The 13773-nt window shown below is 61.3% G+C and overlaps 1 protein-coding gene across 24 annotated transcripts in view; it reads right to left on the bottom strand.

Annotated features, from left to right (window-relative positions):
• The window catches only part of LOC129009708 (multiple epidermal growth factor-like domains protein 6), a 124041-nt gene that overhangs the window by 91857 nt on the left and 18411 nt on the right, over positions 1–13773 (bottom strand). For all 24 annotated transcript variants that reach the window (XM_063660113.1, XM_063660138.1, XM_063660124.1 and 21 more), the window contains exon 4: positions 1820–1924. In XM_063660113.1, coding sequence (XP_063516183.1) covers positions 1820–1924 — 105 coding nt within the window. The remainder of the gene's footprint in view (positions 1–1819; positions 1925–13773) is intronic.

Raw genomic sequence — 13773 nt, 5'->3', positions numbered from 1 at the left:
CCCCACGGGGTGTGCAGCCCACAGTGAGCCTCCTGCAAGCCCTGTGCCTGCTGGTGCCCCGGGGGCTGCGTGTCAGGGTCTCATGGAGCAGGGGGTTCGGAGCTGGCTCCTGACAAAGATGAGGTGGGAGGAGGGGACTGACGGTGGGCAGGAGGCCAGCCCTGAGGGGGCAGGTCAGGTGTCCTCCATCCCCTCCCACAGGACACGGCCAGGAAAGGCCACCCCGCAGGGCCACCTCCTCCTCGCCCTCCCCTAGGAACAGAGACCACAGGAGGCTCTGCTTGGCTGACCAGTGAGCCACAGCCCCATCCCGGAAACCTCCCCAGCTGGCCCAGTCAGCCCTGGTATTTCCGCGTGAAACCGAGTCAAGCGGCGCACATTGCCAAAACATTAGACAAATGAGATGGAAAGGCCCTCGGGACGTTTCTCAACTCCCACCTGTGGCCATAATGACAGCTCCCAAGAGGCCAAACGTGACAGTTGGAGCCCACTCCATCCTGCGTGGACCCCATCTGCCCTCAGAGCAGGGATGGGTCACCTCTGACCAGCCCGCAGAGGGACCACAGGGAGGCCTGGCCAAGGCCTGCAGCCTGGATGTCACAGGGCAATGACAGGGCAGGGGCCCCGGGGAGGCCCTTTTTCCACACGAGACAGCCAGGTCTCCATCCACGGTCGGGGCGGCAGCCCTCCCAGCCACCCAGCATCCAGGAAGCAGCAGGCACTCGTGGTGACTCGGCAGGGGCCGTCCCAGCTAACAGAGGACATTCAATAAACTCTCCAGCACAAACCGTCCACCTTTCCAACAACGGCCAATGTCCCAGGCTGCTGGCATCCAGCTCAGAACTCTGGGGAGACCCAGCACCTCCCCAGAACCCCTCCTCAGCCCAGCCCCCAGCAGAACATAGTGTGGGCAGGCGTATCCTTCACAAATGTGGGGACCTCCTGATTCCTCCGATTTCCTCGAATCTCCTCCTGCTGCCTGCCTGGGCGCCGGAGTGCATCTCTCACTCCGCACTGGCATCTGCCTGGCATGGAGCCCCAGTGGCCACCACACAAGCAGTCCCAAAGCTCCAGGGCCACTGGGAGTGTTTCATGCCATTGGGACGGCCGTGGCTCAGGCTGCCTGAGGCCAGGATGAAGAAACCCGGGACACAGCAGGAAGCCACACAGGAAGGGAAGACTCCCGCTTCCCATGGCCCAAAGGAATCAGGACGAGGCTTTGCTGCTTTTCCCCGCATTGGCGTGCACTTTTCTTTACAGAAATCCCGTCACCCTGATAGCTTGCTTTCAGCCCGTCCCCACTCCCTGCAAGCACCTCCTTCGCCGCCAGCTCCTGCTTCAACCTGGTCTTCAGGGCCTGTGCGGGAGTCCCATTTACAGCTGTGCTGCGGTTACTCAACCAGTCGCCTCGGCTAGGACCCCAGGGTGTCCCCCCCCATCTTTTAACACTGAGGACAACGACACTTCGGCAAGGTGACAAGACAGCTGGAGACCCTGGGACCTGGCCACCCCCTGCCTTTCTAGGGGGCCAGTGTCCCCATTTATAAACAGCAGGGCTGGACGCAGTGGGTGCTGAGATGATATGCTTCAGTACCGCCCACTGAGGGGAGTCTCTCGGGGTCACCCTTCCCCTCGACACCCTCAGCATGGCTGCAGGGAACTGGTGGAGGGATTGCAGAACGTCCTCAGAAGAATGCCCGTTCACTTGGGGTGTCTCCTACACAGCTGTGCTGGGGACGGCCAGTGGCCGACACATCCCTGTCCCTCGCCCACAGGCTGGCCATGGCCAGGGCCTTGGTCCCCCGGGGACTCCACTCACCATACTGACAGCGGGGTCCCTGGAAGCCGGGGGGACAGTGACACGGCTGGGCTGAGCCTGGCACACAACGGCCACCGTGAAAACAGAGGCCGGCGCTGCATTCAGCTGCGGAGGGAAGGAGAAAATCGGTGAGAGGGACCAGGAGGGGTGAGGCAGGGGGAGGTGAGGCCTGAGGGTCTCTCAGGCAGGCAGCCCACCCAGCCTGCCAGGTCCCCAGCCCCGTTCTCTCTGTCCTGGGTCACACATTGCCTGGCCACCAATGAAGGCTGGCGTGTCCCCCCAACCCCAGCCACGGCCACATGCAGTTGTGATTAGGCGGAACCCCTCTGGAGTGCAGTAAAGCCCTAACTCACTTCACCTAGATGGGGAGGAGCCAAGGGTATTTCCTGGGGAAGGTGGGCGGGAGTGGGGGCTGGGAGGGGTGGGAGGAGGGAAGGTGAGGGTGCAGGGGGGAGGGGTGGGCCGCCCAGTGGTTAGCGCTGCACAGCTGCAAGGGCCGGCTGAGGATACCCCTCAAGACCCAGATGGTAGAAACTACTAGGTTGGCCCCACCCCTGGGAGGGGTGGCTCCGGCCCAGGCCAATCCCAGGGAGGGGAAGAGGTAAGGTCCTGGCAGGTGGGGAGCCAGGTGTTGACAGCGGCTGCCCTGGGGCTCCCTGGGGAAAGCGAGGCCAGGGTGTGAGGGCGGAGGAGGCCACAGCTGGACCTGAGAGGCGAGGCGGGGGCTCTGGAGAGAGAGGGGCGCCGTGTGGCTTGGCAGGCAGCCCCGTTACTGACAGCCCCACACTGCCTCGCTGCCCCCTCCACAGCAGGTGCCCCCCACGCTGGACCAGGTGCCTCCCGGGGGCTCCAGTACCAACTTCCTTCACCGGGCAGCCCCTACCCTGCACGTTACTACTTGGGAGGGCAGGGCCGGGGCGGGAGGGCAGGGCCGGGGCGGGAGGGCAGGGCCGGGGCGGGAGGGCAGGGCCGGGGCGGGTGGGCAGGGCCGGGGCGGGTGGGCTGCACCTCACCCCTGGGGGGCGCTCGCTGGGTGACTGCATGGTCAGCACAGTGACCTGAGACCCCCCTGGCCCACCCCGGAGCCTGTGCGACCCGTGGGCTCAGTGAGTTTGTGTGTCACTCACAGCACCCCTGCCAGTAGCGGGGAGGGAAGCTCTAGACAGGGGGACCCTGCCAGTGGCTGGGCTGGGGCTCCTGGGATTCCCAGGCACAGATGGTGTCAGCTGAGAGGAAGGACACTCAGGTACTCGTCGTCTAAGCAGCCCCAGGCCCGGGGCTGTGCCCGATGGGGAAACAGGCTCAGAGACTTCGTTACCTGGCCTGGACCACAGAGTGAGCCACGACCGGCTCGGGCTTCAGGGCCTGTGTGGCCATCCCGTTTACAGATATGCCCAAGGCCAGCACCCAAACCTGGACTTGGGGTCAGGAGGACCTGGCCTGGGCTGGCACAAAGAAACACGGGTCCCTGTGAATGCATCTTCCTCCCCCACTCCTGCAATCACGGCCACTACCACTGCCCCAGGCATGGCGGCATCCCCTCCCCACCTGGGCCCTCACAGACATCTGGCCACATTCAGGCCCCACCAGCCTCTTCCCTCCAGCCAAACACCTGCAGCCTGAGGATGTGTCCGAACGCGATAGGGTGGGGGCCGGGGGGCTGCAGGGAAGCCGGATGGAAGTTGCCATGACCCAGGAGGAAGCACAGGAAATTCCCCAGGGATGGAGGACCAACCCAGGGCCCAGTAACAGGAAACATCCGTGTCCCAAGTGTTGAGGCCTGATGCCTGCTGACTTGTGCAACTGCAAGAGCAAGCCAGCTGTGTTTAGTTCCCACCATGAGGAAGGTTTTATGTTTTCCTTGTCCTGAAGACCTCCAGCCCCAAACAGCCAAGACCAATCACCCCCGGGTGGGGAGCAGGTGCCGGCCCGGAGTCCACCCCTGGGATGCGGCCCACCCCAGACTCTGCTGAAGGACGAAAGGCAGGACCTGCCCAGATCTTGGAGCCTGGGGAAAAGCAGCCACTCACTGCCTCCCCCCTCCCACCCTGTTTCCCACCAGCTGGGCCCCACCCTCCTGTTCTCAGGGCCCCTCTCCTGGAGCCCATGCCCACCTCCCTGTGTCCCTCCCTTAAACCCTACACCCTTCCCTCCCTCCCTGCTCTCCCAGGAAGCATCTGCCTAAATCTGAAACAAAGGGGAAAAGGGGTGTGCTTCTGAAAATCCCAGCCAGATCCAGCATCCCCGCTGTCCCGGCTGAAGACACTGTCTCTCAAGGCAGGCGGAGCTGACTCTGCCGGCGGAGAGGGGCACACGGACCCTACCACAGGCGCACCCAGCAGGACACCAGGCCCGGGGCAGCCGCTGCCCTCTCTTCAGTGTCCAGGACAGACATTAATCGTTGGTCTTCATCCTGGGCTAGAAGGAGGACATAGAGACCAATGATTAACGTCTGTCCCAGGCTGGAAGGGTACGGCCACAAGATGTTCCCCGGACCCTGGGCCAGTCACTCGGATGAGCACACAGCAAATCCTCCTAGCAGTTCACCTAGCGGGTCAGACCAGGGGTCTGGGAGATAGCCCCGTACGCACTGGATCACTCACCTGTATCCCGTCCAAAGCCAGTCCAGTCGGGTCCACCCTCAGGGTACCTTGAACACACCCACGTCTCTCCACCTCATCTCCACCATGACACCAAGGCCACCGTCATCTCCTGCCCTCTGCAGACGCCTCTTACCTGGCCCCAGCTTCTCCTGCTCACTCAATTTCCATTCTCTACCCTGCTCCCATAGTGACTTTTTAGAATACAACTCAGATCTTGGTTCCCTGGTTGCAAACCCTTCACTGGCTTTCCATTGACTTGGCACAAAACCCCGCGGCCCCCAGATCCTCCCTATCAGACCCCCGTCCAGCTCCTGGCCTCACCCCAGACTTGTCCCTGCTTGGGGGCCTCCCATGAGCAAGCTGCTCTCTGCGTGGACAACTCTTCTCTTCCCCAAATGTCACTTCCACAGGGAGGCTCCCTAACCCCGTCTCCAAATCAGAGCCCACAGCGCCCCGCTCTTGCCCCCTCTAGTGCCTCTCAACTGTGATTAGGCACTCAGTTGGGGTGACAGCTCACTTCCCATGCCAGGCCCTGGGCTCCCTGAGAGCAGCCCCCAACTCCATCTTGATCGCTGTCACACACCCAGTTCTGACACGCAGGTGTGCCGGCAAACTTGTTGATGAAGGAGAGAATGAATGAACAAACCACCGCATGGCCAGGCCAGCCGGGTGTGAGGGACCTGTGGATGCTCCTTGGGGAAAGAGAGGGCGCAAGGGGACGGAGGAGGAGGGCTGCCCATGGCCTTGCTCCGAAGGGGTGGAAAAACACCAGGAGGCTCTAAAACAAAGATGCACAAAGCTGCGCTCCAAACCGAGAGCAGGTGTTCCTGGCAGACGCCCCCATGCCGTCAGCATCCCCCCTGCACTGCAGCATGTGCTGACAATGCACAGCCACCTGCAGCAGCCCGGCCTCCAGAGCTGTCGAGGGCCACGCCTCTCCCTCATTCACAGAATGGGAACTGGCAGTGAGGACTGTGGCCATTTGCCAGCTGTCCAGCTTCCCAGGCGTCTGCTTTGGGGTGAAACTGGGCAGGTCTACCTCAAATTCCTAGACCAAAGGCTGGGAGGACCCTTAGAGGCATCCAGGGTGACACCGGCGCAGGATGGCAGGTTTGGGGAGGGCATGGCGGCATGTCCAGGCCACGTCTGTAGCCTCTTTAACACCCCCCCCTTTCTCAAATTGAACTGAACCACAAGCAAACGCCTCTCCCAGTGGCTGGAGCTCATTTCCGAAATCGGGTTAACTGTGGAAAGGGGACTGGATTCTGCTCCAAGGGCTCGGTTCCTGCAGGTGAAGACCTTGAGCCACTTCCCTGGAGCTGCCGCTTGGCCAGAGCCCTTGGCAACTTTTCCTCCTGCCCCTTGAACAACCCAGCCATCTTATGGGAAGCTGGGGTGACCACCAGGCGGATCAAGCCTTCCTCTCCTCCTTCCTCGCCCACAACCCAGGCTCTCCAAAGGTGATCGCTGGAGCAGGGGCCGTGCACCCAGAACCTTCCAGAAGGAGCTCCGGCTGCCACTAAGCATCACTCTGGACTCTGGTGACTGGCGCCACCTCTGTGCCTCATGGCCTGTGTTCCCCCTGCACCAGAGTCCCAGGGCAGGCCCACGTCCCCTCACCATGCACCAGCAGAAACCTCCAGGGGACAGGGACGGAGCCGAGGATCAGGGACTCCTGCCCCTTCTGCTGAGGACACTGAGCAGTCCCCAGGCCTGCATCTGAGATGGTAACCACAGAATCCAGGGTAGGTCTCCACCCCCAAGCACCGGGGAGGTGTGGGCAGGCGGTAAGGCTGCTGCCCTCAGCGCCTGCACACCCCTTGGATGGGGCTCCTGGCCCGAAGGTGCCTGGGGACTCTAAGGCGTCACGGGGCTCCCCACCCAACACCCTACAGGGCAGCTCTTATGCTGAAGAGGGAAACAGAAGGAAGTTCTGGGCCAGGTGTGAGGATGGAGCTGCAGCCATGAATGGGAGCACATGTAGGTGTGACACACGTCCTGTGTGTGGGAGTGAGTGACACATGTCCTATGTGTGAGTGAGTGAGGACACATGTCCTATGTGTGGGTGTGAGTGACACATGTCCTGTTGTGGGTGTGAGTGACACATGTCCTGTGTGTGGGTGTGAGGACACTTGTCCTGCGTGTGGGTGTGACACGTCCTGTGTGTGGGTGTGAATGAGGACACTTGTCCTGTGTGTGGGTGTGAGGACACATGTCCTGTGTGTGGGTGTGAGGACGCATGTCCTGTGTGTGGGTGTGAGGACACATGTCCTGTGTGTGGGTGTGAGGACGCATGTCCTGTGTGTGGGTGTGAATGAGGACACTTGTCCTGCGTGTGGGTGTGAGGACACATGTCCTGTGTGTGGGTGTGAGGACGCATGTCCTGTGTGTGGGTGTGAGGACACATGTCCTGTGTGTGGGTGTGAGTGAGGACACATGTCCTGTGTGTGGGTGTGAGGACACATGTCCTGTGTGTGGGTGTGAGCGACACATGTCCTGTGTGTGGGTGTGTGGACGCATGTCCTGTGTGTGGGTGTGAGCGACACATGTCCTGTGTGTGGGTGTGTGGACGCATGTCCTGTGTGTGGGTGTGAGCGACACATGTCCTGTGTGTGGGTGTGTGGACGCATGTCCTGTGTGTGGGTGTGAGCGACACATGTCCTGTGTGTGGGTGTGTGGACGCATGTCCTGTGTGTGGGTGTGAGCGACGCATGTCCTGTGTGTGGGTGTGTGGACGCATGTCCTGTGTGTGTGTGGTTGTGACGCATGTCCTGTGTGTGGGTGTGTGGTCGCATGTCCTGTGTGTGGGTGTGTGGACGTATGTCCTGTGTGTGGGTGTGAGTGACGCATGTCCTGTGTGTGGGTGCGCGTGTGGACACGTGTCCTGTGTGTGGGTGTGAGCGAGGACACATGTCCTGTGCATATGATTGTGCACGGTGTGTGAGCATATGTCTGCACATAAGCATGTATGTGGCGTGTGGCCTTGTGCACGCTCGAGTGAGCATGTATGGGCATGATCGTGAATAGGTGCTCACAGATGTGTGTGCGCATGCGTGTGTGTGTGTGCCAATCTGTGCAAGGTGGTGCGTGAGTGAGCTCGTCTGGTGGGCGGCGGGTCCAGATGCAAACGTGTGCCTGGCACGGGGGTCCGTGAGTCTGGATGCGACTCCATAGGAGGAGAGACCTGGGGTGTAGGGGTGGGGGTCACAGTGGGACAGCAGGTCCCGCCGGGCCATTTGTGAAGCCTGTGCTTGTGTCTGCATGGAAGAAGAGGGAGCCCAGAGCCTGGGGCGCCAACTCAGCCAATTCCCACGCTGGGACTTGGGGCTGGCATGCGGCCAGAATGGAAAAGGAAAAGCAAACGGCAGAGGCAAGAAAGTGGAGGGCAGCCTGGGGTCCACAGAGGGCCCTGCAGCCCCTTCCCAGCAGGCCCAGCCAGCCAGGTGGGCAGAGGCCACAGGGCCCAGACGACCCAGGAGGGGAGGGAGACCTGCAGGGCCCGCCGGCCTGATGGTCCAACAGCTGGACACGGGGCCCCAAGCCCAGGCCTCACCCTGGGCACCCCCGACTGTAGGTGCCAAGGCCGCAGGTGCACCAGAGCCCAGATCCAGGGCAATGTCCAGCGGCCTAGACACCCATCGATTCTGCCAACCCCACCTGTGTGCAAGGAGGAAGGCCACCACCCCTGTCCGGGGTTTCTGCAGCAACACAAGCTGTATATAGCACCCTTGACATAAGTAACTCCATCTTAGAGTCAGACTCTATTTCACATCTCACAGGGCACTTTGCCAACAAGGACAAGATGTCTGTTGCTTAATAAACAAATTTTAAAGATAAAGATTGCATGCAACACAAACAAGCACACTCTCCACTCTCAGGCCTCACCGAGGACTCTGCGGTCATAACACCAGCAGGCCTTCAGCTGCTGGAAAGGGCTGTCCTCGTGGAAAGAAGTCAGCATCTGCCCCAAAGGCTCTGCCACATCAGAGTCCCGTGCAAGGCCCACAGAGGCTGCCAGGGCCAGACCAGGAGATGCTTTTTGTCTTTGTTTTGTCTCTTGTCTTTTCTCCCGTTAACCCTTTCTCCTATCTCTTTTCTCCCAGTGTTCAATGTGACTTTGTTTGCTGTGAAATGTTTAACCTACAGCATTTATATATTGACTAAGTACACTGTGATATATAGTTTGCAATGTTGACAGGCGTGTGGAGTGGCGGGAGCCTGTGTGCCTGCGGCTCTGACTACGGAGTGAACCAGAAGCACAAAGGAGAACCGCCTCCTCGGGAACTCCATGGAGCTCACAGCCTCTGTGATAGAAATAGCATCAATAAAGTCTGACATTGTGGAAAGACACGACCGTGTGTGGACCTAGTTATCTCTGAGCCCGCACTGCTCATGAGACAAACCATCGCAACACCTCCCTACAGACTCAAAGCCCGCGCAGGCCATGGATTTCCTGAGAATGTGTCTGTCGTCCCTGGACAGCTCAGCATCCCCCAGGTAGCAAGGGGACAGGAGGGGATAGGAGGGGACAGGAGGGGACAGGAGTGGCCAGGAGGGGACAGGAGGGGGCAGGAGGGGACACGAGGGGACAGGAGGGGACAGGAGGGGACAGGAGGGGGCAGGAGGGGACAGGAGTGTCCAGGAGGGGACAAGAGTGGATAGGAGTGGACAGGAGAGGACAGGAGGGGGCAGGAGGGGGCAGGAGGGGACAAGAGGGGGCAAGAGGGGGCAGGAGGGGACAGGAGGGGACAGGAGGGGACAGGAGGAGGCAGGAGGGGGCAGGAGGGGGCAGGACAGCCTGGAGAGAAGCTCTGGGTAGTCGCACTGAGGCATCCTCCCTGGGCCGTGGGTGCCTGGGCGTCTGCCCCAGAGTCGAGGGCCAGGCAGGCTGGGCACAGAGAGGGGCTCCAAGGTCCCGCAGCCCCAGCCTTCGCAGAGACAGAGCCGGCTCCAAGCTCTCTAGACTCAGTTCTCGCTCCATCTGCAAATCCAGAATCCCATCCCTTCTCCCCGCCCTTCCTGACCCCCCTGAGCTGAGCCCTGTCACCTCTCACTAGGGCCACCATGAAGCAGCCCTCACTCCCACCTCTGCCCTGCACGGCAGGTCCAGCCCCTCCTTTGCATAGACTCTGCCCCTGCCCTCATGAGGGCCCTAGGCCTATCCCCCTGTGGTGGGGGGAATCCTGTCCCCCAAATATCCCTGCCTTCCTGTGACCTCTAAATGTGACCCTGCTTGGAAATGGGGTCTTTGCAGATGTGATGAACACCACGACTGAGATGAGGCCCTGCTGGATTAGGGTGGGCCCTAGGGCCTATAGAAAAGGCCCCAGAGACACACAGAGGGGAGACGACCACGTAGAGACGGAGGCAGAGTGGGGAATGAGGTGTCTACAACCACAGAACGCCACGGAAGCTGGAAGAGATAGGAAGGACCCTCCCCCAGAGCCTCAGGAGAACGCACAGCCTTGCTGACACCTTGATCTGAGGCTTCTCTCCTCCAGAACTGTGGGAGAGTAAATTCACGTTGGTTTCAGTGCTTGGCTGGTGGTCCCTTGCTGCAGCAGCCCCGGGAGCTCCTACCTGTGCCCCCAACCCCATGCCCGTCCCATTTGCTCCAGCCACAAGATCTTGCCTCAGGGCCCCACACCTTCTGTTCCCTACTCTGTGACCTCTTCCCAGGCACGTGCAAGGCCCACCCCTCATGTCAGCAGACTACCACCACCTGGACAGAGGAGGCTTCCTAGACCCCCATCCAAGCCAGCACCACCCAGCCCCTCTGCCCCTTCCTCCTGCCTCACTTTTCTCCGTAGCATTTCTCACTGGCGGCTTCATCCTTTCCTGAGTGTCTCCTGCAAGGACAGGAGCCCCAGGAGGTCACGGCAGGTGCAGGTTTCTGCTCACTGCTACCCTCTGGGTCCTGAGCACCGTGCCAGCTGCTGCCGGGCCTCCATGACCGTGTGTCAAGTGGGTCACCTGCATCAGCCCCGTTCAACACACTTCAGGGCGCTGTTTTATCTCTGTGACTTTGTGGCTTCTTTATTTTTCCTTCCTAAGATGGCCTCTAGATTCAAGGTGCAATTAGTTTGGGAAAGCCTGTATAGTCTGTCTCAGGAATCCACAGGGCATATTCGCATATTAAAGGCTCTGAAAATTCCTGCAAAAAAAGAAATCTGCTGAACTCTGGTTTAGGAAGCGCTTACTGGACCACAGGATCCCTTCCCAGTGCCCATCACAGCCCACGGAGCTGGTGCAGCTCCTAACTGCACGCTGAGGCCCTGCCTCTCCCTCCAGTGGCCTCCCCCTCCCCTGGGCCAGGCCGGCACAGCCCATATGAGGAGTTGCGGGGTACGGGGGGCTGCAGGCAGGGTATTCCTGGGCCTTGTTCCTCCACGGTTCCATCTCAGGGTGTGCATGTGGAAGCACCGGCGAGTCAGCTGCTCCAGGCTGGCGCTCGTCTGCCACTCTACCCACCGGGGAGCCCGGCTTGGAGGAGGGGTGCCCAAGGTAAATGGTGCTGCCAGGACCAGGGAGACTCCGGCTGAAACATCGGCAGGGTCTGGGAAAAATCTGGCACCGGATCAGGATAAAAGTGGAATTCAGAGAATCCCTGAGCAGGAAGGACACCCCTCAGCAAGAGAAGTGGGTCCGAACCCCACTGCACCCGGGCCACAGGCTCTGCAGGGCGTCGTGGGCTCGGGAAGCCCCGGTCATGAGGCCCCGCCGCCCCGCCTGGCACTAAGTAAGTGGCTCTCAGGGAAATCATAACACGATTAGCAGCTTCCGGCCAGTCTCACGGGCGTTAGCCTACTCCTCGCTCCTACACAAACACGGCGGGGCTCCCAGGCCCTGACATTGTCCTCCACGGCCGGGTGTCCAGGTCACACGGAAGCAAGGAAATTTCACAATGGCTGGGGGCGGGGGAGCATCATCGGCTCAGGGGCCTCCCCTGTCCCTCCCCTGCCAGCAGGGGCTGGAGGGCGATGGAGAAACGAGGAAGGGGCAAAGGGTGAGAAAAGGGAGGGCAGAGTCAGAGCCAAGCCCCGACCCACAGGGCCCTCTAAAGAGTGAGCGTCTGTCCTGCACAGGGGCCGTGCACCCCACCACCATCCTCCGGCTCACAGGGACAGTGGTGCCCTGGGCTAGGGAGCAGGGAGGAGCCTGGCTGGGCGCAGCCCCAGTGCCCACAGGCACACTGGCTGGGGAGACCGTGAGCAGCCGTGTGTGACTCTCAGCGGACCCCACAGAGGCAGAGCCTCCCAGGGGCTGAGGGGCTCCAGCACCTGCAGGGACCTTGAGACTCCCACCCAACACAAGCCCCCGACCCCACCAGCAGCTGCGCCCCGCCCTCCTCGCATGAGCCGGCAGAGATGGGAAGCGCACAACGGAGCTGGAACGTGGCATTGGAAACGCTCGGCTCACCCAGGGTGGGAAGGCAGAGCCTCAGCTAAGCACGGGGAGGCGGGAAGAGATATCCCAGAACCACCGAGCAGGGGGTAAGGCCCTGGGCTTGGTCCCTAGAGACCCCTGCTCACAAGCCCCTGCACCCAAGCCCTTGGCCAAGTGACGCCGTGACAAGGTGCCTGATCACCGTGTGTGCCACTGTCACTGTCACTGCTACTAACAGGAGTCACCGCAGGCCAAGCAGGCTTCACCCAGGCCTCCTCCTCTAAGAACAAGAGCTGACATTGCTTGAGCGCTTACTGTATACAGGTACCAAGCAAAGGCTCCACATGAAGTGACTCATTTAATCGCAGGTTTTCAGGTGGGCGTTGTCACACCCAAGTCCTGGAGCCTGAGGCCTGATGGGGGCGCGGGCGAGGGGGCTGGTGGGGGCTGCTACCAAGGTCTCAGAGCTCACAAGGGACCTGATGGGGGTGCCAGGGAGGCGGCTGTTGGGGGCTGCTACCAAGGTCTCAGAGCTCACAAGGGACCTGATGGGGGTGCGGGCAAGGGGGCTGGTGGGGGCTGCTACCAAGGTCTCGTAGCTCACAAGGGACCTGGAGGGAACTGAGCCCAGGACTGAGCCATGTTTTCCACTCTTGGCTGCTTGGACAGGCATCGGCATCCGACCCATCAGCGAACACTTGCTCCACATGCTGCCTCAGGTCAGGCCAGGCCAGGGTCCCCGAGGCCACACATTCTGCCCTGCCAGGGCACTACTGTGGGATGCAGAGAAGCCCCTAGCCCTGGCCAGCCCAACAACCTCACACAGTGGCCCCAGGAGAGCAGCAGGTCTACAGAGAGGCTGGCATGGTGCCCCCAGGCCTGCGGGTTCCGGCATGCAGCCCACTGCCCTGAGAGGGGCAGCTTGAGGAAGGGCCTGCAGGCTTCCCTGCCTGGACTGGAGGCCTCGTGGTGTGGGGAGGTCCAAAAGCCTTGGCCAGGCCCCTCGCTGACCCTGACTCACTGCTCCCTCTCTGACGTTCTGAGCTCCCGGGCAGCCCCCCAGAAACTCCCGCAGTCCCCAGCACCACCTCCAGGCCCCCAGTGGCCCTCATCTGCTCATCCTCACTCCTACAGGCCTCGTCACACCCTGGCCACATGAGAAGCATCTGCTCACGGTCAGCGTCCCAGCCATGAGCTCCACGTGGGCAAGCACCCGCTGCCAGGGTCCCCTGAACCCCCAGGACTCAGCAGCAGCTGAGCCAAAACCCAGCAAACAACTGAGTGACCAAATAAATGAATGACTCCATGGCTAGCACAGGACGCACCAGGCAGCACCCCGCCCACCCCTGGGGCTCAGGCGTAGCTCGTGTGAACCCTGACTCCCACCCACCCACCGCCCCCCTCACTCGCTGGGACCCAGCCGTGGGGGTGAACAGGGAGCGGCCAGAGAAGGAGATCACAGGGATTCCTGGGACCACGAAAACAAGCAAAAGTAAAACGTGCAAACAAGCAAATCTTGCGCTAAAAACGAATGTTTAAAAACAATAAGAAAGCCAAAGCTCAAGCCCAGGATCTGGGTGGAGACCCCACCGACGTGATAACCAGGACCCTCACCCTCCCCTGCTCCCCGCCCCCAGCCTCAGCCCAGCCCAGGCTGCCCCGGGGAGGGTCTCAGCCAAGATGCCCTCCACCCCACTCCGGCCAGCAGGGCCAGGCCAGGGCAGAGCCACCACGTTCTTCTAAGGCCCCAGGGTCCCACATGCAGATGGCGGCCTAGTGCCTGGCCATGGCACAGGCAGACGGAGCTGGCAGGACAGGGCCAAAGCTCACCTCGAGCCAGGCTGGTGATGGAGATGGGTACACTCACTAGGCCCTGCTGGGACCATCGAGACACTGAGGTCCCCACAGCGGGGAGAGGCTGAACCAGCCTCAGGGGACGGCCCAGCCGCTGCCCTTGAGCCTGAC

Source organism: Pongo pygmaeus, chromosome 1 (genome assembly GCF_028885625.2).
Source record: "Pongo pygmaeus isolate AG05252 chromosome 1, NHGRI_mPonPyg2-v2.0_pri, whole genome shotgun sequence".
Classification (NCBI taxonomy): Eukaryota; Metazoa; Chordata; class Mammalia; order Primates; family Hominidae; genus Pongo; species Pongo pygmaeus.
Note: the sequence above shows the minus strand (reverse complement) of the source record. Positions and strands in the feature narration are given on the sequence as shown.